Source organism: Schistocerca gregaria, chromosome 4, assembly GCF_023897955.1.
Source record: "Schistocerca gregaria isolate iqSchGreg1 chromosome 4, iqSchGreg1.2, whole genome shotgun sequence".
NCBI classification, from domain to species: domain Eukaryota; kingdom Metazoa; phylum Arthropoda; class Insecta; order Orthoptera; family Acrididae; genus Schistocerca; species Schistocerca gregaria.
The window spans coordinates 575,498,049-575,514,469 of record NC_064923.1 but is presented as its reverse complement, the minus strand read 5'-3'; the positions used below and the strand labels follow the sequence as shown (position 1 = coordinate 575,514,469).

General features: G+C 45.3%; 1 protein-coding gene across 1 annotated transcript in view; it reads right to left on the bottom strand.

Moving 5' to 3' along the window:
* LOC126266725 (probable cytochrome P450 301a1, mitochondrial) overlaps positions 1-16,421 on the bottom strand; it is a 172,134-nt gene that overhangs the window by 69,177 nt on the left and 86,536 nt on the right. Inside the window, exon 4 of the mRNA XM_049971201.1 lies at positions 16,250-16,362. Coding sequence (XP_049827158.1) covers positions 16,250-16,362 — 113 coding nt within the window. The remainder of the gene's footprint in view (positions 1-16,249; positions 16,363-16,421) is intronic.

Sequence of the window (16,421 nt, the reverse complement as noted above, 5' to 3'; positions counted from 1 at the left end):
CACCTACGATACAACGAGTCAAACGGGTTCATTGGTAACTGAAATGGTTTGGTTGTACCCAGAAAGCCGTTGAACGTCAACTTTACTCAGTTACTCGAAAACGAACGATTTTCTGACACTGGCGGAAAAAAATTGTAACACCAAGAAGGAGCTGTACGACAGAAAGGAAAATCTGTAAGCCTATTTCTACGTATGAAAGATGATGTCAGTTCAAAATTCGTGGTAGTCGCATAGGAGTGGCGTTATGAGGATGCAAATCAAGTTGTAGCGGTTGTGGACGTTAGATATCTTTGAGACTGACCGTGGAAGGTTGATGTTAGTCAAGAAAGCCTTCAAGACAACAAAGACGCCATTATCAGTATCACATTGCGTTTGAACGAGATCGTGTAATGGGGCTGCGAAAATCTGGATGTTTCATCAACAATATTGCAGGAAGAGTTTGCAGGAACGTCGCCACTGTACACGAGTGCTGGCAGCGATGGTCACGAGTATGTACGCTCGCAAGAAGACCGGGCTCCCTACAGCCACGTGGCATGAAAGAGAAAGAAGACCATCGTGTTCGGCGTACGGCTCTGGCGCATCGTACTGCATCTGCAGCAGCAATTTGAGCAGCAGTTGGCGCTACAGTGACACAGCGAACTGTGACAAATCGGTTACTGCAAGGATAGCTCCGAGCCAGACGCCCTGTAGCGTGCATTCCACTGACCCCAAACCATCGCCATTTTCGACTTCAATGGTGTCAAGCGAGAGCTCATTGGAGGGAGGGATGGAAGTCTGTTGCCTTTTCTGATGAAAGCTGTTTCTGCCTCGGTGTCACCGGTGGCCGCGTGTTGGTTAGGAGGAGATCAGTTGAGGACCTGCAACTAACTTGTCTGCGTGCTAGATGCACTGGACCTACACGTGGAGTTATGGTTTGGGCTGAAATTCCGCGTGACAGCAGGAACACTCTCGTGGTTATCTCACGTAATCTGACTGCAAATCTGTACATCGGCCTGCTGATTCAATCTGTTGTGCTGTCATTCATTAAGAACATTCCAGCGAATGTTTGCCAACAGAACAACGCTCGTCCATATACCGCTGTTGTAATCCAACATGCTCAACAAAGTGCCGCTTTAAAGCCATTCTTGACTAACATCAACTCACCAAGTCCAATTCCAAAGATAACTAACGCTCACGACCGTTACTGCTTGTATTAAAAGCGAATCTGGTCTACATCTTCATAATGGCCTTACTACCGTCACTTTTATGCGACTAGTGCAAAATTTCAATAGACGTCAGCTTTCGGATGTAGAAACATTGCCAACAACTTTCGTTTATGTCAGACAACGCCCCCTTGATTCTGCGATTTTTTTCCGCCAGTTTATTTATGTACACTACTGGCCATTAAAATTGCTGCACCACGAAGGTAATGTGCTACAGAAGCGAAATTTAACCGAGAGGAAGAAGATGCTGTGATATTCAAATGATTAGCTTTTCAGAGCATTCACACAGGGTTGGCGCCGGTGGCGACACCTACAACGTGCTCACAAGAGGAAAGTTTCCAACCGATTTCTCATACACAAACAGCAGCTGACCGGCGTTGCCTGGTGAAACGTTGTTGTGATGCCTCGTGTAAGGGGGAGAAATGCGTACCATCACGTTTCCGACTTTGATAAAGATCGGATTGTGGCCTATCGAGATGGCAGTTTATCGTATCGCGACATTGCTGCTCGCGTTGGTCGAGATCCAATGACTGTTAGCAGAATATGGAATCGGTGGGTTCAGGAGGGTAATACGGAACGCCGTGCTGGATCCCAACGGCCTCGTATCACTAGCAGTCGAGATGACAGGCACCTTATCCACATGTCTGTAACGACCGTGCGGCCACGTCTCGATCCCTGAGTCAAGAGATGGGCACGTTTCCGAGACAACAACCATCTGCACGAACAGTTGGACAACGGCATGGACCATCAGCTCGGAGACAATGGCTGCGGCTACCTTTGACGCTGCATCACAGACAGGAGCCCCTGCGGTGGTGTACTCAACGACGAAATGGGTGCACGAATGGAAAAACGTCATTTTTTCGGATGAATCCAGGTTCTGTTTGCAGCATCATGATGGTCGCACCCGCATTTGGCGACATCGCGGTTAACGGACATTGGGAGCGTGTATTCGTCTTCGCTATACTGGCATATCACCCGGCGTGATGGTATGGGGTTCCATTGGTTACAGGTCTCGGTCACCTCTTGTTCGCATTGACGGCACTTTGAACAGTGGACGTTACATTTCAGATGTGTTACGACCCGTGGCTCTATCTTTCATTCGATCCCTGCAAAACCCTACATTTCAGCAGGGTAATGCACGACCGCTTTTTGCAGGTCCTTTGCGGGTCTTTCTGGATACAGAAAATGTTCGACCGCTGCCCTAGCCAGCACATTCTCCAGATCTCTCACCAATTGAAAACGTCTGGTAATTCGTGGCCGAGCAACTAGTTCGTCACAGTACCAGTTTATCACCTGCGTTTCTTCTTGGTGTAGCATTTTTAATGGCCAGTAGTATAAGTATGAACAAATTACATCTATTCACAGGAGAAGTATAGTAATATGCATGACTGGAAATTACACATGTATTGTAAATTTTAAGATAATTAGTTCCTCCTAAGAGTCATTAGGCTTATTTTCTTTGGTGTTTCGGCAGATGCTTGCAATTTCATATATTGCAAAGTGTAGCTTGAGTCAGTCCAAACAAATACTGCTCATCAAATATTTCGTGCGGCACCCAATGTCGATGGGAAACGTCGGGTTGTTCCCCATTGCAGAAGAGATTATTTTCATAGCAGAATTTTACGTGCCGATTCGATTAAACAGTCCCATCTTAGTCTAGTGCCATATTTGTTTTATAGATATGTAGTGCAGTAAAGCATGAAGAATAACCAGTACTTCAGGAGTGAATGAGCAAAGCGGTGTTGATGATGATGATGATGTTTGGTTTGTCGGGCGCTCAGCTGCGCGTTCATCAACGCCCGTACGAAGTCCCAATTTTTACACAGTCCCTTTTTTTCACAACCCAATCTAACCCTGTCACAAATGATGATGATGAAATGATGAGGACAACACAAGCACCCAGTCTCCGGGCAGAGAAAATCCCCAACCCGGCCGGGAATCAAACCCGGGACCCAGTGGACCAGAGGCAGCAACGCTAGCCACGCAAAGCGCTGTACCGTGGAGGTAGCACTAGGTGTGGGCCAGGATCGTGAGGTCGCCGCTCGATTACGGGTTATTCTGCGTGTTTCACCCTCCCTGTTAATAAATATCGATTAAAAAATATCACACTAGACTAATTTGTGACCGGTCTAACGAATGGTCACGTAAAAGTTCGCTTCAAAAATAATTTTGAATCTAATAGGAAAAACTGACACTTCCCGCCGACCCTGGGAGTTTCGTGAAAGACGTGATAGCCAGTTTGTTTGGGCTAACTCCAGCTACACATCAAGAAAACTAAATTTCAAATATTTGCCGAAAGAATGGTGAAATGCGCCTGATGACCCTCAGGAGGGAAACACTGAGACGTTGACGAAAGTGCAGATTTTTACAACAGTTACAATTTTTTAATGGGACAATGCCTACTGACAGCAAAATCGTAAAAGTGAAAATGTCAATGGCGTTGGTTGCAGGAAACTAGTGCAAGTAGTATACCGAGTTATCGTATTGTGGACACTGTAAACACCGACAGCTGTTTGTTCCATCCTATTGCTTAGGTGCTAGGCGATGATGTTATGGTTGTTTACATTGTGTTGTGAGTACATGGTGGCGGACCTGTCCCTTGCTGTGTGATAGTGTACATAGTAGGACGTGCTAGGTAGATGGTATTTCCCAATGCGAAAAAAGCAGACATGCTCATGGTTTATGATGAACTTAGCAAGGATGCCGTATGTTCGTGTACTGAAGGATATCCCAACAGCCGTCAACCTCTTTAGACAACTACAGATGATATGAAACTGCGTATTACTGCCGCCTGTACTCTAAATTAAACTGAAATGTTAGAGCGTGTGGAGCAATCGTTGCATGGCAGACTGCAAGCTCGTATTGACACTGATGGTGGTCGTTTTCAGTACGAGATATAAGGGCACTGTGGTGTCACGGCCAGACACCACACTTGCTAGGTGGTAGCCTTTAAATCGGCCGCGGTCCGGTAGTATACGTCGGACCCGCGTGTCGCCACTGTCAGTGATTGCAGACCGAGCGCCGCCACACGGCAGGTCTAGAGAGACTTACTAGCACTCGCCCCAGTTGTACAGCCGACTTTGCTAGCGATGGTTCACTGACAAATCACGCTCTCATTTGCCGAGACGATAGTTAGCACAGCCTTCAGCTACGTTATTTGCTACGACCTAGCAAGGCGCCAGTATCCGTACTATTGATATTGTAAATCATGTACCATAAAGAGCGACGTTCTCCGTTAATGGATTAAAGTTAAGTATTCCAGCAGGTACGTCCGTTTTTCTCAATTCTAATTCCCTTGTCATGTTCCAGACCTCACGCCAGCCTGCATGAGCTATAACGCGTGCATTTCGGCCTCCTTTAGCAATACGGAGTTGGCTCTCCAGCCAACCACAACAGGTACACTGGTTCTTTACATGTCAAACACCACACAGGTACTGCGTTCACCATTGTTTGTCTTTCGTTTGTCCCAGAAAATGGCCCATTTAAGAACGCGACACGTCCGGTGGCTTATTAACATCTGTGTAGGGCTGCACATACACGCTCACGTGAAATGCGTATTCGTTTGTGATACGACATGGAACAAACAACCGTCGGTGTTTACGATATTCTAACAACGACGTCTCGTAAGATTTTTGCACTAGACTCCTGCAACAAACACGTGGTACTGTCAACAGGCATTGTTCCATTGAAATATTTATACCTTTTTTTAAAAATAAATACACACTTGAAACTCATAACATTCTATGTATGGGCTGAATAAACGAGCAACCGTGCGACTGCTACGGTCGCAGGTTCCAATCCTGCCTCGGGCATGGATCTGTGCGATGTCCTTATGTTAGTTAGGTTTAAGTAGTTCTAAATTCTAGGGGACTGATGACCACAGATGTTAAGTTCCGTAGTGCTCAGAGCCATTTGAACCATTTGAATAAACGAGCCCCTGTCTACTATTCCAATCTGTAACATCCGCATATCGGTGACGCCTTCTATTAACGAAATATTTGCGGTGCAAGTTTTAGATTATACGCCCTGTATATATGGTGTCCCATAAGGAATGGTAAATACTCAGGGACACAAGAAAAATCATTCAAACCAACTTTAAGAGCTATGAATACTAGTTTACGTAAGCACTTGTTCAATAGAAGAGATGTTTCACAATAACGCAACTAAACAAGTACCGTACTCTTAGCTCTTACAATATGCACTTTAGAGCTGAAGTTTACTAGCGATGTCTTTTCTTTGGCCCATACTAACACCTCTCAAAATATGGGAGGCAAAGAGATGCTAGCAAAAGGGATTTCTTTCACGGTATTGATGATCAAGAAGTGCTAATAGCTCTTAAGGTATGCATTTTGCAGCCCGTGTTTACCGCAGTTTTTGTGCTTTGTTCCTATTATATCTCTAAATAATGACCACTCCTCCTGGGGTTCCCTGTATGTATACACTGATAAGCCAAAACTTTATAACCACTGCCCACCACTGTGCGGCTGGACCCGGCGGATGTTCGTGTCCTCCCTCGGGCATGGGTGTTTGTAATTTAGGTTAAGTAGTGTGGAACCTTAGGGACTGATGACCTTAGCAGTTAAGTCCCATAAGATTTCACACGCATTTGAACATTTTTAACACTGCCCACCACGACTTTGAATGCTGCCAGTAGACGTTATGGGAACGCACGCAGTAAAAAAAGTATGTAAGCAGAGGACACACTTAGCGAATCCTAAGGAAATGCAATCCGACAACAAAGGAAGTAGGTTACAGTACGCTTGTTCGCCCAATGCTTGAATACTACTCAGCAGTGTGGGATCCGCACCAGGTAGGGTTGATAGAGGAGATAGAGTAGATCCAACGGAGAGCAGCGCGCTTCGTTAAAGGATCATTTAGTAATTGCGAAAGCGTTACGGAGATGATAGATAAACTCCAGTGGAAGACTCTGCAGGAGAGACGCTCAGTAGCTCGGTACGGGCTTTTGTTAAAGTTTCGAAAACATACCTTCACCGAAGAGTCAAGCAGTATATTGCTCCCTCCTACGTATATCTCGCGAAGAGACCATGAGAATAAAATCAGAGAGATTAGAGCCCACACAGAAGCATACCGACAATCCTTCTTTCCACGTACAATACGAGACTGGAATAGAAGGGAGAACCGATAGAGGTACTCAGGGTACCCTCCGCCACACACCGTCAGGTGGCTTGCGGAGTAAGGATGTAGATGTAGATGTAGATGTAGACATGGGCTGCAAATTTAGAAATCCATTGAGATAAGCAACTCTGAAAGAGCACAGATTATTATTACGAAGTGCCTGTGAACGAGTATCTTGAAAACGGCGAAGCTGGTCGAATGTTCACGTGCTACCGTCGTGAGCCATGTATGAAAAGAGGTAGAAGGCCAGTGAAATTACGACTATGAACTAAATGGTTAGACGTCCATGACTCTTGACAGAGTGTGGGATTCGGAGTTTTGTACTCTGTAAAGTGATAGGTGGTGATCTGTGCCACACCTGCCAAAAGAGAACGATACTGGTGCAAGCACAAGTGTTTCGGAGCTTAACTTTCATCGGACATTGTTGAAGATGGAGATTCGCAGCAGACCATTCCTACATGTTCACATGTTGACCCGACGACAGCGTCAGTTACGATTGCAGTGGGCACGGAACCATCGAGATTCGACCGTCATTCAATGAAAAATTGTCAGCTCTTAATGTCAATAGCATTTTTGCTACATTACATCGATCGTCATCTTCACAAACGACGTCATCGATGTGAACGGCGGCTCGAAACGTGCGGCGCATTACGAACTCAGGCCCGTGGGAGCAGTACTGTGTTTTGGAAGACATTATCCCACACCTGCATGGACCTATGGCAGGAATAGAAGACACGCTGGCAGCCGCGAACCACCGGCTTTCCTTCATGCTTCATGTCTTCACCGACGGCGTGCCGTCTTTCAGCAGTATAATTATCCGTGTCTCGGAGCCAGAACCATGCAACAGTTGCTTGAGGAACATTATAATGAACTCAGGACCATGTCTCGCCGAAAAAATTCACCTGACATAAGTCCTATGGAACCCATCTGGGTCGCCAATGGACGCCATCACCTCGTACGCAAATCAGCAGCCCGTTGATTACACGAATAGACATCTAATGCCACATATTTCCACAAACCTATCATCAAACTGTCGGATCACTGATACGCAGAATCAGTGATGTATTTCGTTCCAAAGACGGACAAGTAAGATATTAAGCATATGATCATAATGTTTTGGCTCATCAGTGTATGCAATATTCAGGAATATATACAGGAACGATCATTCAGCGCAAAAAAGTCTAGTAAACATGGGCTCTAAAACGCATACCTTAAGAGCTATGAGCACTTCTTGGTTTTCAGTTCTGTGAAAACGATACCGACAAGTTTCTAGACATTGCAGAGGGTGTAGTGAAGAACAAATTAAGGATAGGAACAGTTGTCCCAAAATGTCATCCAACGACGCTACGGAGCGTCGATGTTGCAGGCACCGGTGTCTGGCATTGAGCCACCCCTTCTGCAGCAAATGTCACTTTGTATTCTGACGGACTATATGCGAAAAATTTCACAACGTTGTTTGCTGTTTAGTGACTGCGACTGATTGCGACAATAGGCAGTCGAGAATGTAGAGCTAGCTGTTGCGTAGATAGCCCTTGTCTCCGACAAGTGTGATGCTCTGATGCTTTCGTGCGTGAAGATTTCAAATGGTTCAAATGGCTCTGAGCACTATGGGATTTTAACACCTGAGGTCATCAGTCCCCTAGAACTCAGAACTACTTAAACCTAACTAACGTAAGGACTTCACACACATCCGTGCCCGCGACAGGATTCGAAGCTGCGACCGTAGCAGCAGCTCCGTTCCGGACTGAAGGGCCTAGAACCGTTCGGACACCGCGGCCGGCTGAAGATTTCAGACACAGGTTTACATACACAGTTTATGTTTCTCCTGGTACCTCTAAAATCTCTAGTGCTTTTCAGTATACAGAAGAAAAATTAACTGTTGATAGAGAAACCTGTGCCGAAATAGTCATCTACCGAGGCAGCAGAGCATCACATTCACAGGAAACAAATCCCGTCCACGCACCAGCTCGCTTCATCTTCTCCAGTGGATATTGTGGGCATCAGTCGCGATCACTAAATAACAAACAACATTGCGAGAAGTTCCGCCAACGGTCTGTCAGCGTACAAAAAGACATGTTTGGTGCTGATGGGGCGGCCCAGTGGCTGGCTCCAGCACTCATAACGACTCTCTGTAGCATCGTTGGATGACGTGGGTCCCTACCTTAATTTGTGTCGCTCAACACCCTCTACAATCCCTCTAATAGCGTGAAGAAAAAATGCCGCAAGCTGACGGCAAGTGATGCCTCGTCACTATTCAAGACAAAAGTGTATCTAGCAAAACCTAATCCCGTCAATATGTTCAATAGAAATATAATTTTAAAAACGGGGCTCTGGTAACGCTGTAACTGCGTGCAATGGCTCCAAAAACAGGTAGCATGAACTCTGCGCCGTGCTGGAGCTATTACATTTTTTTCAGTTACAGCATCAAATTGTACCCACTTATTCCTCCACAGTGTGGTAGCTTGTATATTTCTTCTGGTAATGTTACCTTTGTACTGTATTGTACTGTATGTTAACTGGAGACCTAGAAACGACGGAGAGGTTTCGTCCCCGCCACAGCCGCAATGGTCCACAACCCCACGACGACTACCGCAGTCCACTTCACCCCTCCGCCGCCCCACACCGAACCCAGGGTTATTGTGCGGTTCGGCCCCCGGTGGACCCCCCCCCCCCCCCCCCAGGGAACGTGTCGCACCAGACGAGTGTAACCCCTGGAGAACTTGTTTGCGCAGCAATCGCCGACATAGTGTAACTGAGGCGGAATAAGGGGAACCAGCCCGCATTCGCCAAGGCAGATGGAAAATCGCCTAAAAACCATCCACAGACTGGCCGGTTCACCGGACCTCGACTCAAATTCGTCGGGCGGATTCGTGCCGGGGACCAGGCGCTCCTTCCCGCCCGGAAAGCCGTGCGTTAGACCGCACTGCCAACTGGGCGGGCCAATGTTACCTTTACTTAAACATTAAGACATAACATGAACTTCTTACAGACGTAAAAAGCCGCTTTGTTTCGTCCATGACACAAATAAGCTAACAGAAAATAGTAGTGGTTACAGTAACATCGTCTGTATCCAATAAGGTACAAAAAAGCACATTTGTAAGAGGGCTGCTTCTGTGTTGGCAGCGCTGTGTAGCGCTTTGCATTGGATCTCTGACAACGCTTTCTTTGTAAGAGACTCTGTGGCTTGTTGGACTCGTTGTTGGAAGATAATCACCAGTAGTGTTGAGCAGTTGGAAGTTAGTCGCCAGCAGTGCATGAAGTACTGTTGGGCAGTTGGAGGTGAACAGCCAGCAGTGACGGATGTTACACGTGAGAAGTTAGCATTGATGGAGGGTAGAGCTCTGAAGTGTTAGCGTAGGCTGACGATCTGGAAGTATCCGACTTGGAGATTGAATATTATTGATAATTATATATCTTTGTACAGGATGTCAATGACGATTTATATTCGTGTTTGAACTGGATGTCACATTTTGAAGGTAAAAAATACGTTATTTGGTTTGCAACAAAATCTTTCCTTTGCTAACCACATGCCTAATATTAGTTAGTGGCTTTAATAGTTAGAATCTTTTATTTAGCTGACACTACTGACGCTCTCTGTATTGCGGTAGTTCGCGTAATGAAGATTTTTGTGAGGTAAGTGCTTAATGAAATGTATAGGTTATTGTTAAGATTTCTTTTTAGTCGGGGCCATTCGTTTGAATTAATTATTTGAAGTCAGACTGTAATTTTTTGAGCAGTCAGATTGCGTTGCGTTAGAATATTGTGGGGCAGTACTGACATGATAAGAAAAAGTAAAGAGAAAGTAGGCTCAGTACGTTCGGTTCTACTCAGCTGTTTCAGAATCAAAGAACGGAGAAGTTTCATCTTCTCAGTCATTCAGCAATTAAAGATTCACAAATTTAAATAAAGAAGTTTCACGTTGTATTACAGACGTACGTTTGACGCCCAGGCTTATCTTCACAGAGCCGGTACGCACGCATACGAGCAAAGTTCGCTTTAGAGAAGATGTTCAAAGTGCCCACCTTGCATTTGCAAACACTTCGCCACTCACTGGATCATACTTTGCTCGACCCTACGCTATATACCTGCATTCACCATTGCCAAAGCGACATGCACGCGCCTTAGTAAGTTATGTACATCTATGGCTGGAGTACTATAAACTTGTTTCTTTCAGTGGACCATAAATAAAAATCTGGTGGATTAAGGTGCAGGGAACGTGGAGGCCAGAATATTGGGTCTCCAAGACAAATCAATTTCCTTGAAAATGCTTCATTTGAATAGATACGCACATTCATTCCACACTGTGGCAGTGTACCATCATGCTGAAACCATAGCTGTCGCCGAACCCCAAGTGGAACGTTTTCTAATGCATCAGGAAAAGTAATGCATAGAAATGTACGCTTCAGGGGCGCATTTAACTTGTCACATTCTGGTAAGGGACCAAATGCTCTCCTCCGCCGTTTCCAGGCCACACGTTTATGCCAAACCGTGCCTGAAAGCCTTGTTCACCGGTGACATGTGGGCTGTATTAGGACCAATAATGACTGATGTGGAGGTTGAAAATTCCTTCACGGACTGAAGCGAGATTCGTCAGTCAATATCATGCTTTTATAAAATTTTCGTGATCTTCCGCTTAGTGCAAAATCAATCCACAAAATTGTGGTCTTCTGGCCGCTGCTGTTCAGTTAACGTGGGTGAACGGCGTCAAGAATCACGTCCTGTATTTTTGAAGTACCTGTAGTCCTTGAATGACCTCTGTCCATTACTTGTGGACGAAAATTACCGGTTTACCGAAGGCGATGCTCCAGGCGACGAAAAATATTCTCATTGGAATGGCGCCTTTGAGGGTCTTGTGCAGCATACGCACGAGCGGCAGCAGCAGAAGACTGATTAGTGGATGTACTCACCACCGAAAGCCTATCGACATACTCACCGTTTGTGTACTCCATCGGGAAGCCTCTCTACATCAACTTGGCAGGACCAGTTATGGTCATGCACCGTGCGGTTAGCAGATACATGCACGCAGTTTAATGGATCCGACTGTTATGCGATAGGCTGTTGTCTTGTGGCAAATTGATGTGCTGCTTATAAACAACGAACAATAGTGAATTGATGCCCAAAAAGATGAAAATGAACCTGAAGAGGATTCGAAGGATAGCTCCATGATGGAACATTGTTGGTAGCTCCACATTTCTATACGTGCGTTTTCAACATGAACCCTCTCTGAGTTTCCTAAATAAAGTTTTGTCTTGAACCTGGATAAGGAACCGCGTGGCATTTTTTCTTCATCCTATATATGTACAGAAACAGTCTTGAAAAGCTCGTAAGAATGTTCTGGGTTAGGTTGTGGTAAGAAATTACTTTTCAGAAAAAAATTTAATATTTTGCGCCGTTTCCGAGTTAATTGGCATTGAAATTAGACAAACCGGACGTTGTGCATGCAAATTCAAGTGTCAGTCGTACTCATAGTGTAGATAATAGCCCAAGAGACTGCTCAGACTTTGCCTCACGCTCGAACCTTACACAATTTTTGAATCGGTCTCTTGTTCGGTTTTAGCAAACACAATGAAGAATTCGTTTGGCGACACTGTCTCTGGCGGGCTGCTTCGATTTGCACGTGCAACAACCTGTTTGTCTATCTTCTATGATTAACTTAGAAACGGCGTAACGAACCGAATTTTTTTCTTAACGATTATTTCAAGCGACAAACTCCAGGCACGGCTTCATGACAGGAAATGGAGAAAAAAGGCCCTATGAACATGTGTCCGGAAACGCATCGTTGCCACGGTAGATGGCGCTGACGAATGAAAGTTCATCTGACCACGTGCCGTGCGTTCCCTATGTGTTGCAGGCTGTGTGATTGACGCATCGTTCTGTAACCAGCAGAATGGTCCGGTATTTACATGGCTATACCAAAACAATTACGGCTATACCAAAAAGAGGACCCTCGTAGACACCAACCACATCACGTATTTCAAGAGTTTTTTGGGCGTATGTGTGATGATGGGTCTTTTAGACAGACGAGAGTGCAGGAAGGCGGCGGATTATGGGTGCACCAGATCTGGAGGAACGGGTTCTACAGGATATTGAGACGAACCCTAGCACAAGCTCCAGGCAAGTGGCCCGCCAACATGATGAAACCCTGTCTTAGGTTGTTTGCAGATGACGCTGTCGTTTATCGACTAATAAAGTCTTCAGAAGAACTGCAAAACGATTTAGAAAAGATATCTGAATGGTGCGAAAAATGGCAGTTGACCCTAAATAACGAAAAGTGTGAGGACATCCAGATGAGTGCTAAAAGGAACTCGTTAAACTTCGGTTACACGATAAATCAGTCTAATCTAAAAGCCGTAAATTCAACTAAATACCTAGGTATTGCAATTACGAGCAACTTAAATTGGAAGGAACACATAGAAAATGTGGTGGGGAAGGCTAACCAAAGACTGCCTTTTATTGGCAGGACACTTAGAAGATGTAACAGACCTACTTAGGAGACTGCCTACTCTACGCTTTCCGTCCTCTTTTAGAATACCGCTGCGCGGTGTGGGATCCTTACCAGGTAGGACTGACGAAATGCATCAAAAAAGTTCAAAGAAAGGCTGCACATTTTGTATTATCGCGATTATGGGAGAGAGTGTCACAGAAATGATACAGGATTTGGGCTGGACATCATTAAATGAAAGGATTTATTCGTTGCGACGGAATCTTCTCACGAAATTCCAATCACCAATTTTCCCCCGAATTCAAAAATATTTTGTTGGCACTGACCTACATAGGAAGGAACGATCACCACTATAAAATAAGAGAAATCAGAGCTAGTACGGAAAGATGTAAGTGTTCATTCTTTCAGCGCGCTATACGAGATTGGAATAATAGAGAATTGTGAAGGTGGTTCGATGAACCCTCTGCCAGGCACTTAAATGTGATTTGCAGAGTATCGATGTAGACGTACATGACGTACGACTATGTCTATCCTACACGGCACCCGCTACTATTCCTATCACCTGCAACGAGTGCAAAGATTATCAGCAGCGTATTTTCCTCTACGCGAAGGACTTTCTTGTTAGCTTTTGCACCAGACCATCACAATTATGATATTTCTGTCATCAGTCCTTTTTACCAACGAAGCAAGCTTTACCAGAACTGACATCATTAATCTCCATAATCGCCATCTGTGGGCTACATAGAATCTTCGGGAAGTGATTGAGGTGTATCATCAGCATGGGTTCAGCAGTAATGTGTGCGCAGTAATTCTTGGCAACCACAAATTTGGACCGGTTATTAAGCTACAACAGCTCGATAGGGGAACGTATCTGGACCTTCTGCGGAGTACTCTCCCCGGACTGCTCGAGAACATGGATTTGGTAATATGGCAGGTTATGTGGCTTCTGCATGACGGAGCATCACCCTACTTCCACATTACAGTTCACCGACGTCTCAACAACATCTTCCCCGGACATTAGACATGACACTGAGTCCCTGTATTACCGTGTAGCATGGCCTGTTAGATCACCAGACTGAAACCACTTTGATTTTTATCTCTGGGGGTATCTGAAATTCGTTGAGCATGCTGAACTAGTTCCTGATGTGCAGACCCTTCAAATGCGTGTTCACGCTATTCGGACAGACGCCGGAAGGTGCGAAAGGGCGCAGCAACCCATGATGATGTGACGTGCGAACGCGTGCACTGCATCCCATGGACGCCACTTTGAACCTTTGTTGTGACGTGGATTAGATGCAACTCTGTACTATGTTCCAGAACGATATGCTGTCGTTACACGCACACTGTCCAGTTCCGGACACATCTACATCTATATCTACATACATATTCAGTGCGTGGCGGAGGGCGCCTCGTACCATAACTAGCATCTTCTCTCCCTGTTCTACTCCCAAACAGAACGAGGGAAAAATGACTGCCTATATGCCTCTGTACGGGCGCTAATCTCTCTTATCTTATCTTTGTGGTCTTTCCGCGAAATATAAGTTGGCAGCAGTAAAATTGTATTGCAGTCAGCCTCAAATGCTGGTTCTCTAAATTTCCTCAGTAGCGATTCACGAAAAGAACACCTCCTTTCCTCCAGAGACTCCCACCCTAGTTCCTGAAGTATTTCCGTAACACTCGCGTGATGATCAAACCTACCAGTAACAAATCTAGCTGCCTGTCTCTGAATTTCTTCTATGTCCTCCCTCAATCCGACCTGATAGGGATCCCAAACCTTCGAGCAGTACTCAAGAATAGGTCGTATTAGTGTTTTATAAACGGGCTCCTTTACAGATGAACCACATCTTCCCAAAATTCTACCAATAAACCGAAGATGACAATCCGGTTTCCCCACATTACATGCTTGTCCCACTTCATATCGCTCTGCAGTGTTACGCCCAAATATTTAATCGACGTGACTGTCTCAAGCGCTACACTACTAACAGAGTATTCAAACATTACGGGATTCTTTTTCCTATTCATCTGCATTAATTTACATTTATTTAGAGTTAGCTGCTATTCTATACACCAATCACCAATCCTGTCCAAGTCATCTTGTATCCTCCTATAGTCACTCAACGGCGACACCTTCCCGTACACCACAGCATCATCAGCAAACAGCCGCACATTCCTATCCACCCTATCCAAAAGCTCATTTATGTAGATAGAAAACAACAGCGGACCTACCACACTTCCCTGGGACATTCCAGATGATACCCTCACCTCCGATGAACACTCACAATCGAGGACAACGTACTGCGTTTTATTACTTAAGAAGTCTTCAAGCCACTAGCATATATGGGAACCAATCCCATATTCTCGCACCTTAGTTAGGAGTCTGCAGCGGGGCACCGAGTCAAACGCTTTCCGGAAGTCAAGGAATATGGCATCCGTCTAATATCCTTCATCCGTGGTTCGCAAGATATCATGTGAGAAAAGGGCGAGTTGCGTTTCGCAGGAGCGATGTTTTCTAAAGCCGTGCTGATGCATGGACAGCAACTTCTCTGTCTCAAGGAAATTCATTATATTCGAACTGAGAACATGTTCGTGAATCCTGCAACAAACTGATGTTAAGGATGTTGTTGTTGTGGTCTTCAGTCCCGAGACTGGTCTGATGCAGCTCTCCATGCTACTCTATCCTGAGCAAGCTTCTTCATCTCCCAGTACCTACTGCACGCAACCTACATCCTTCTGAATCTGCTTGGTGTATTCATCTTTTGATCTCCCTCTATGATTTTTACCCTCCACGCTGCCCTCCAATACTAAACTGGTGATCCCTTGATGCCTCAGAACATGTCCTGCCAACCGATTCCTTCTTCTAGTCAAGTTGGGCCACAAATTCTTATTCTCCCCTATTCTATCCAATACCTCCTCATTAGTTACGTGATCTACCCATCTAATCTTTAGCTTTCTTCTGTAGCACCACATTTCGAAAGCTTCTGTTCTCGTCTTGTCTAAGCTATTTATCGTCCATGTTTCACTTCCATACATGGCTATACTCCATACAAATACTTTCAGAAACGACTTCCTGAGATTTAAATCTATACTCGATGTTAACAAATTTCTCTTCTTCAGAAACGCTTTCCTTGCCATTTCCAGTCTACATTTTATATCCTCTCTACTTCGACCATCATCATTTATTTTGCTCCCCAAATAGCAAAACTCTACTACTTTAAGTGTCTCATTTCCTAAGGATGTTAAGGATATTGGTCTGTAATTTTGAAGATCCGTCCTTCTACCCTTCTTATTTACAGGCGTCACTTTTTCCTCCATTTTAAGTCAGAAATCCGTCCCTGAAGTTTGTCGGTTTTTTCTGTGACTTGTTGCAGTTAAACAGAAGCCCGCTCCCTGTTGGTTTCCCCCGCCCTGGTGTGATGTCAGGTGGCAGTGCTGAAGCAGACGTGTGAAGCGCACAGTGTGGTGGACTCACGTGGTGGCCACGCCCTGGATGTCACCAAACCAGTCCTTCCTGGCGACGGCCCGGTAGTATTTGATGGACTGAATCGTGTCACGCACCGGCCTCGGGCCTTCATTGCGGTACACCTGAAACAGGAAACCTGTAGGCTGTTCACCGTCTCCCAATAAACTACAACGGTATGTCA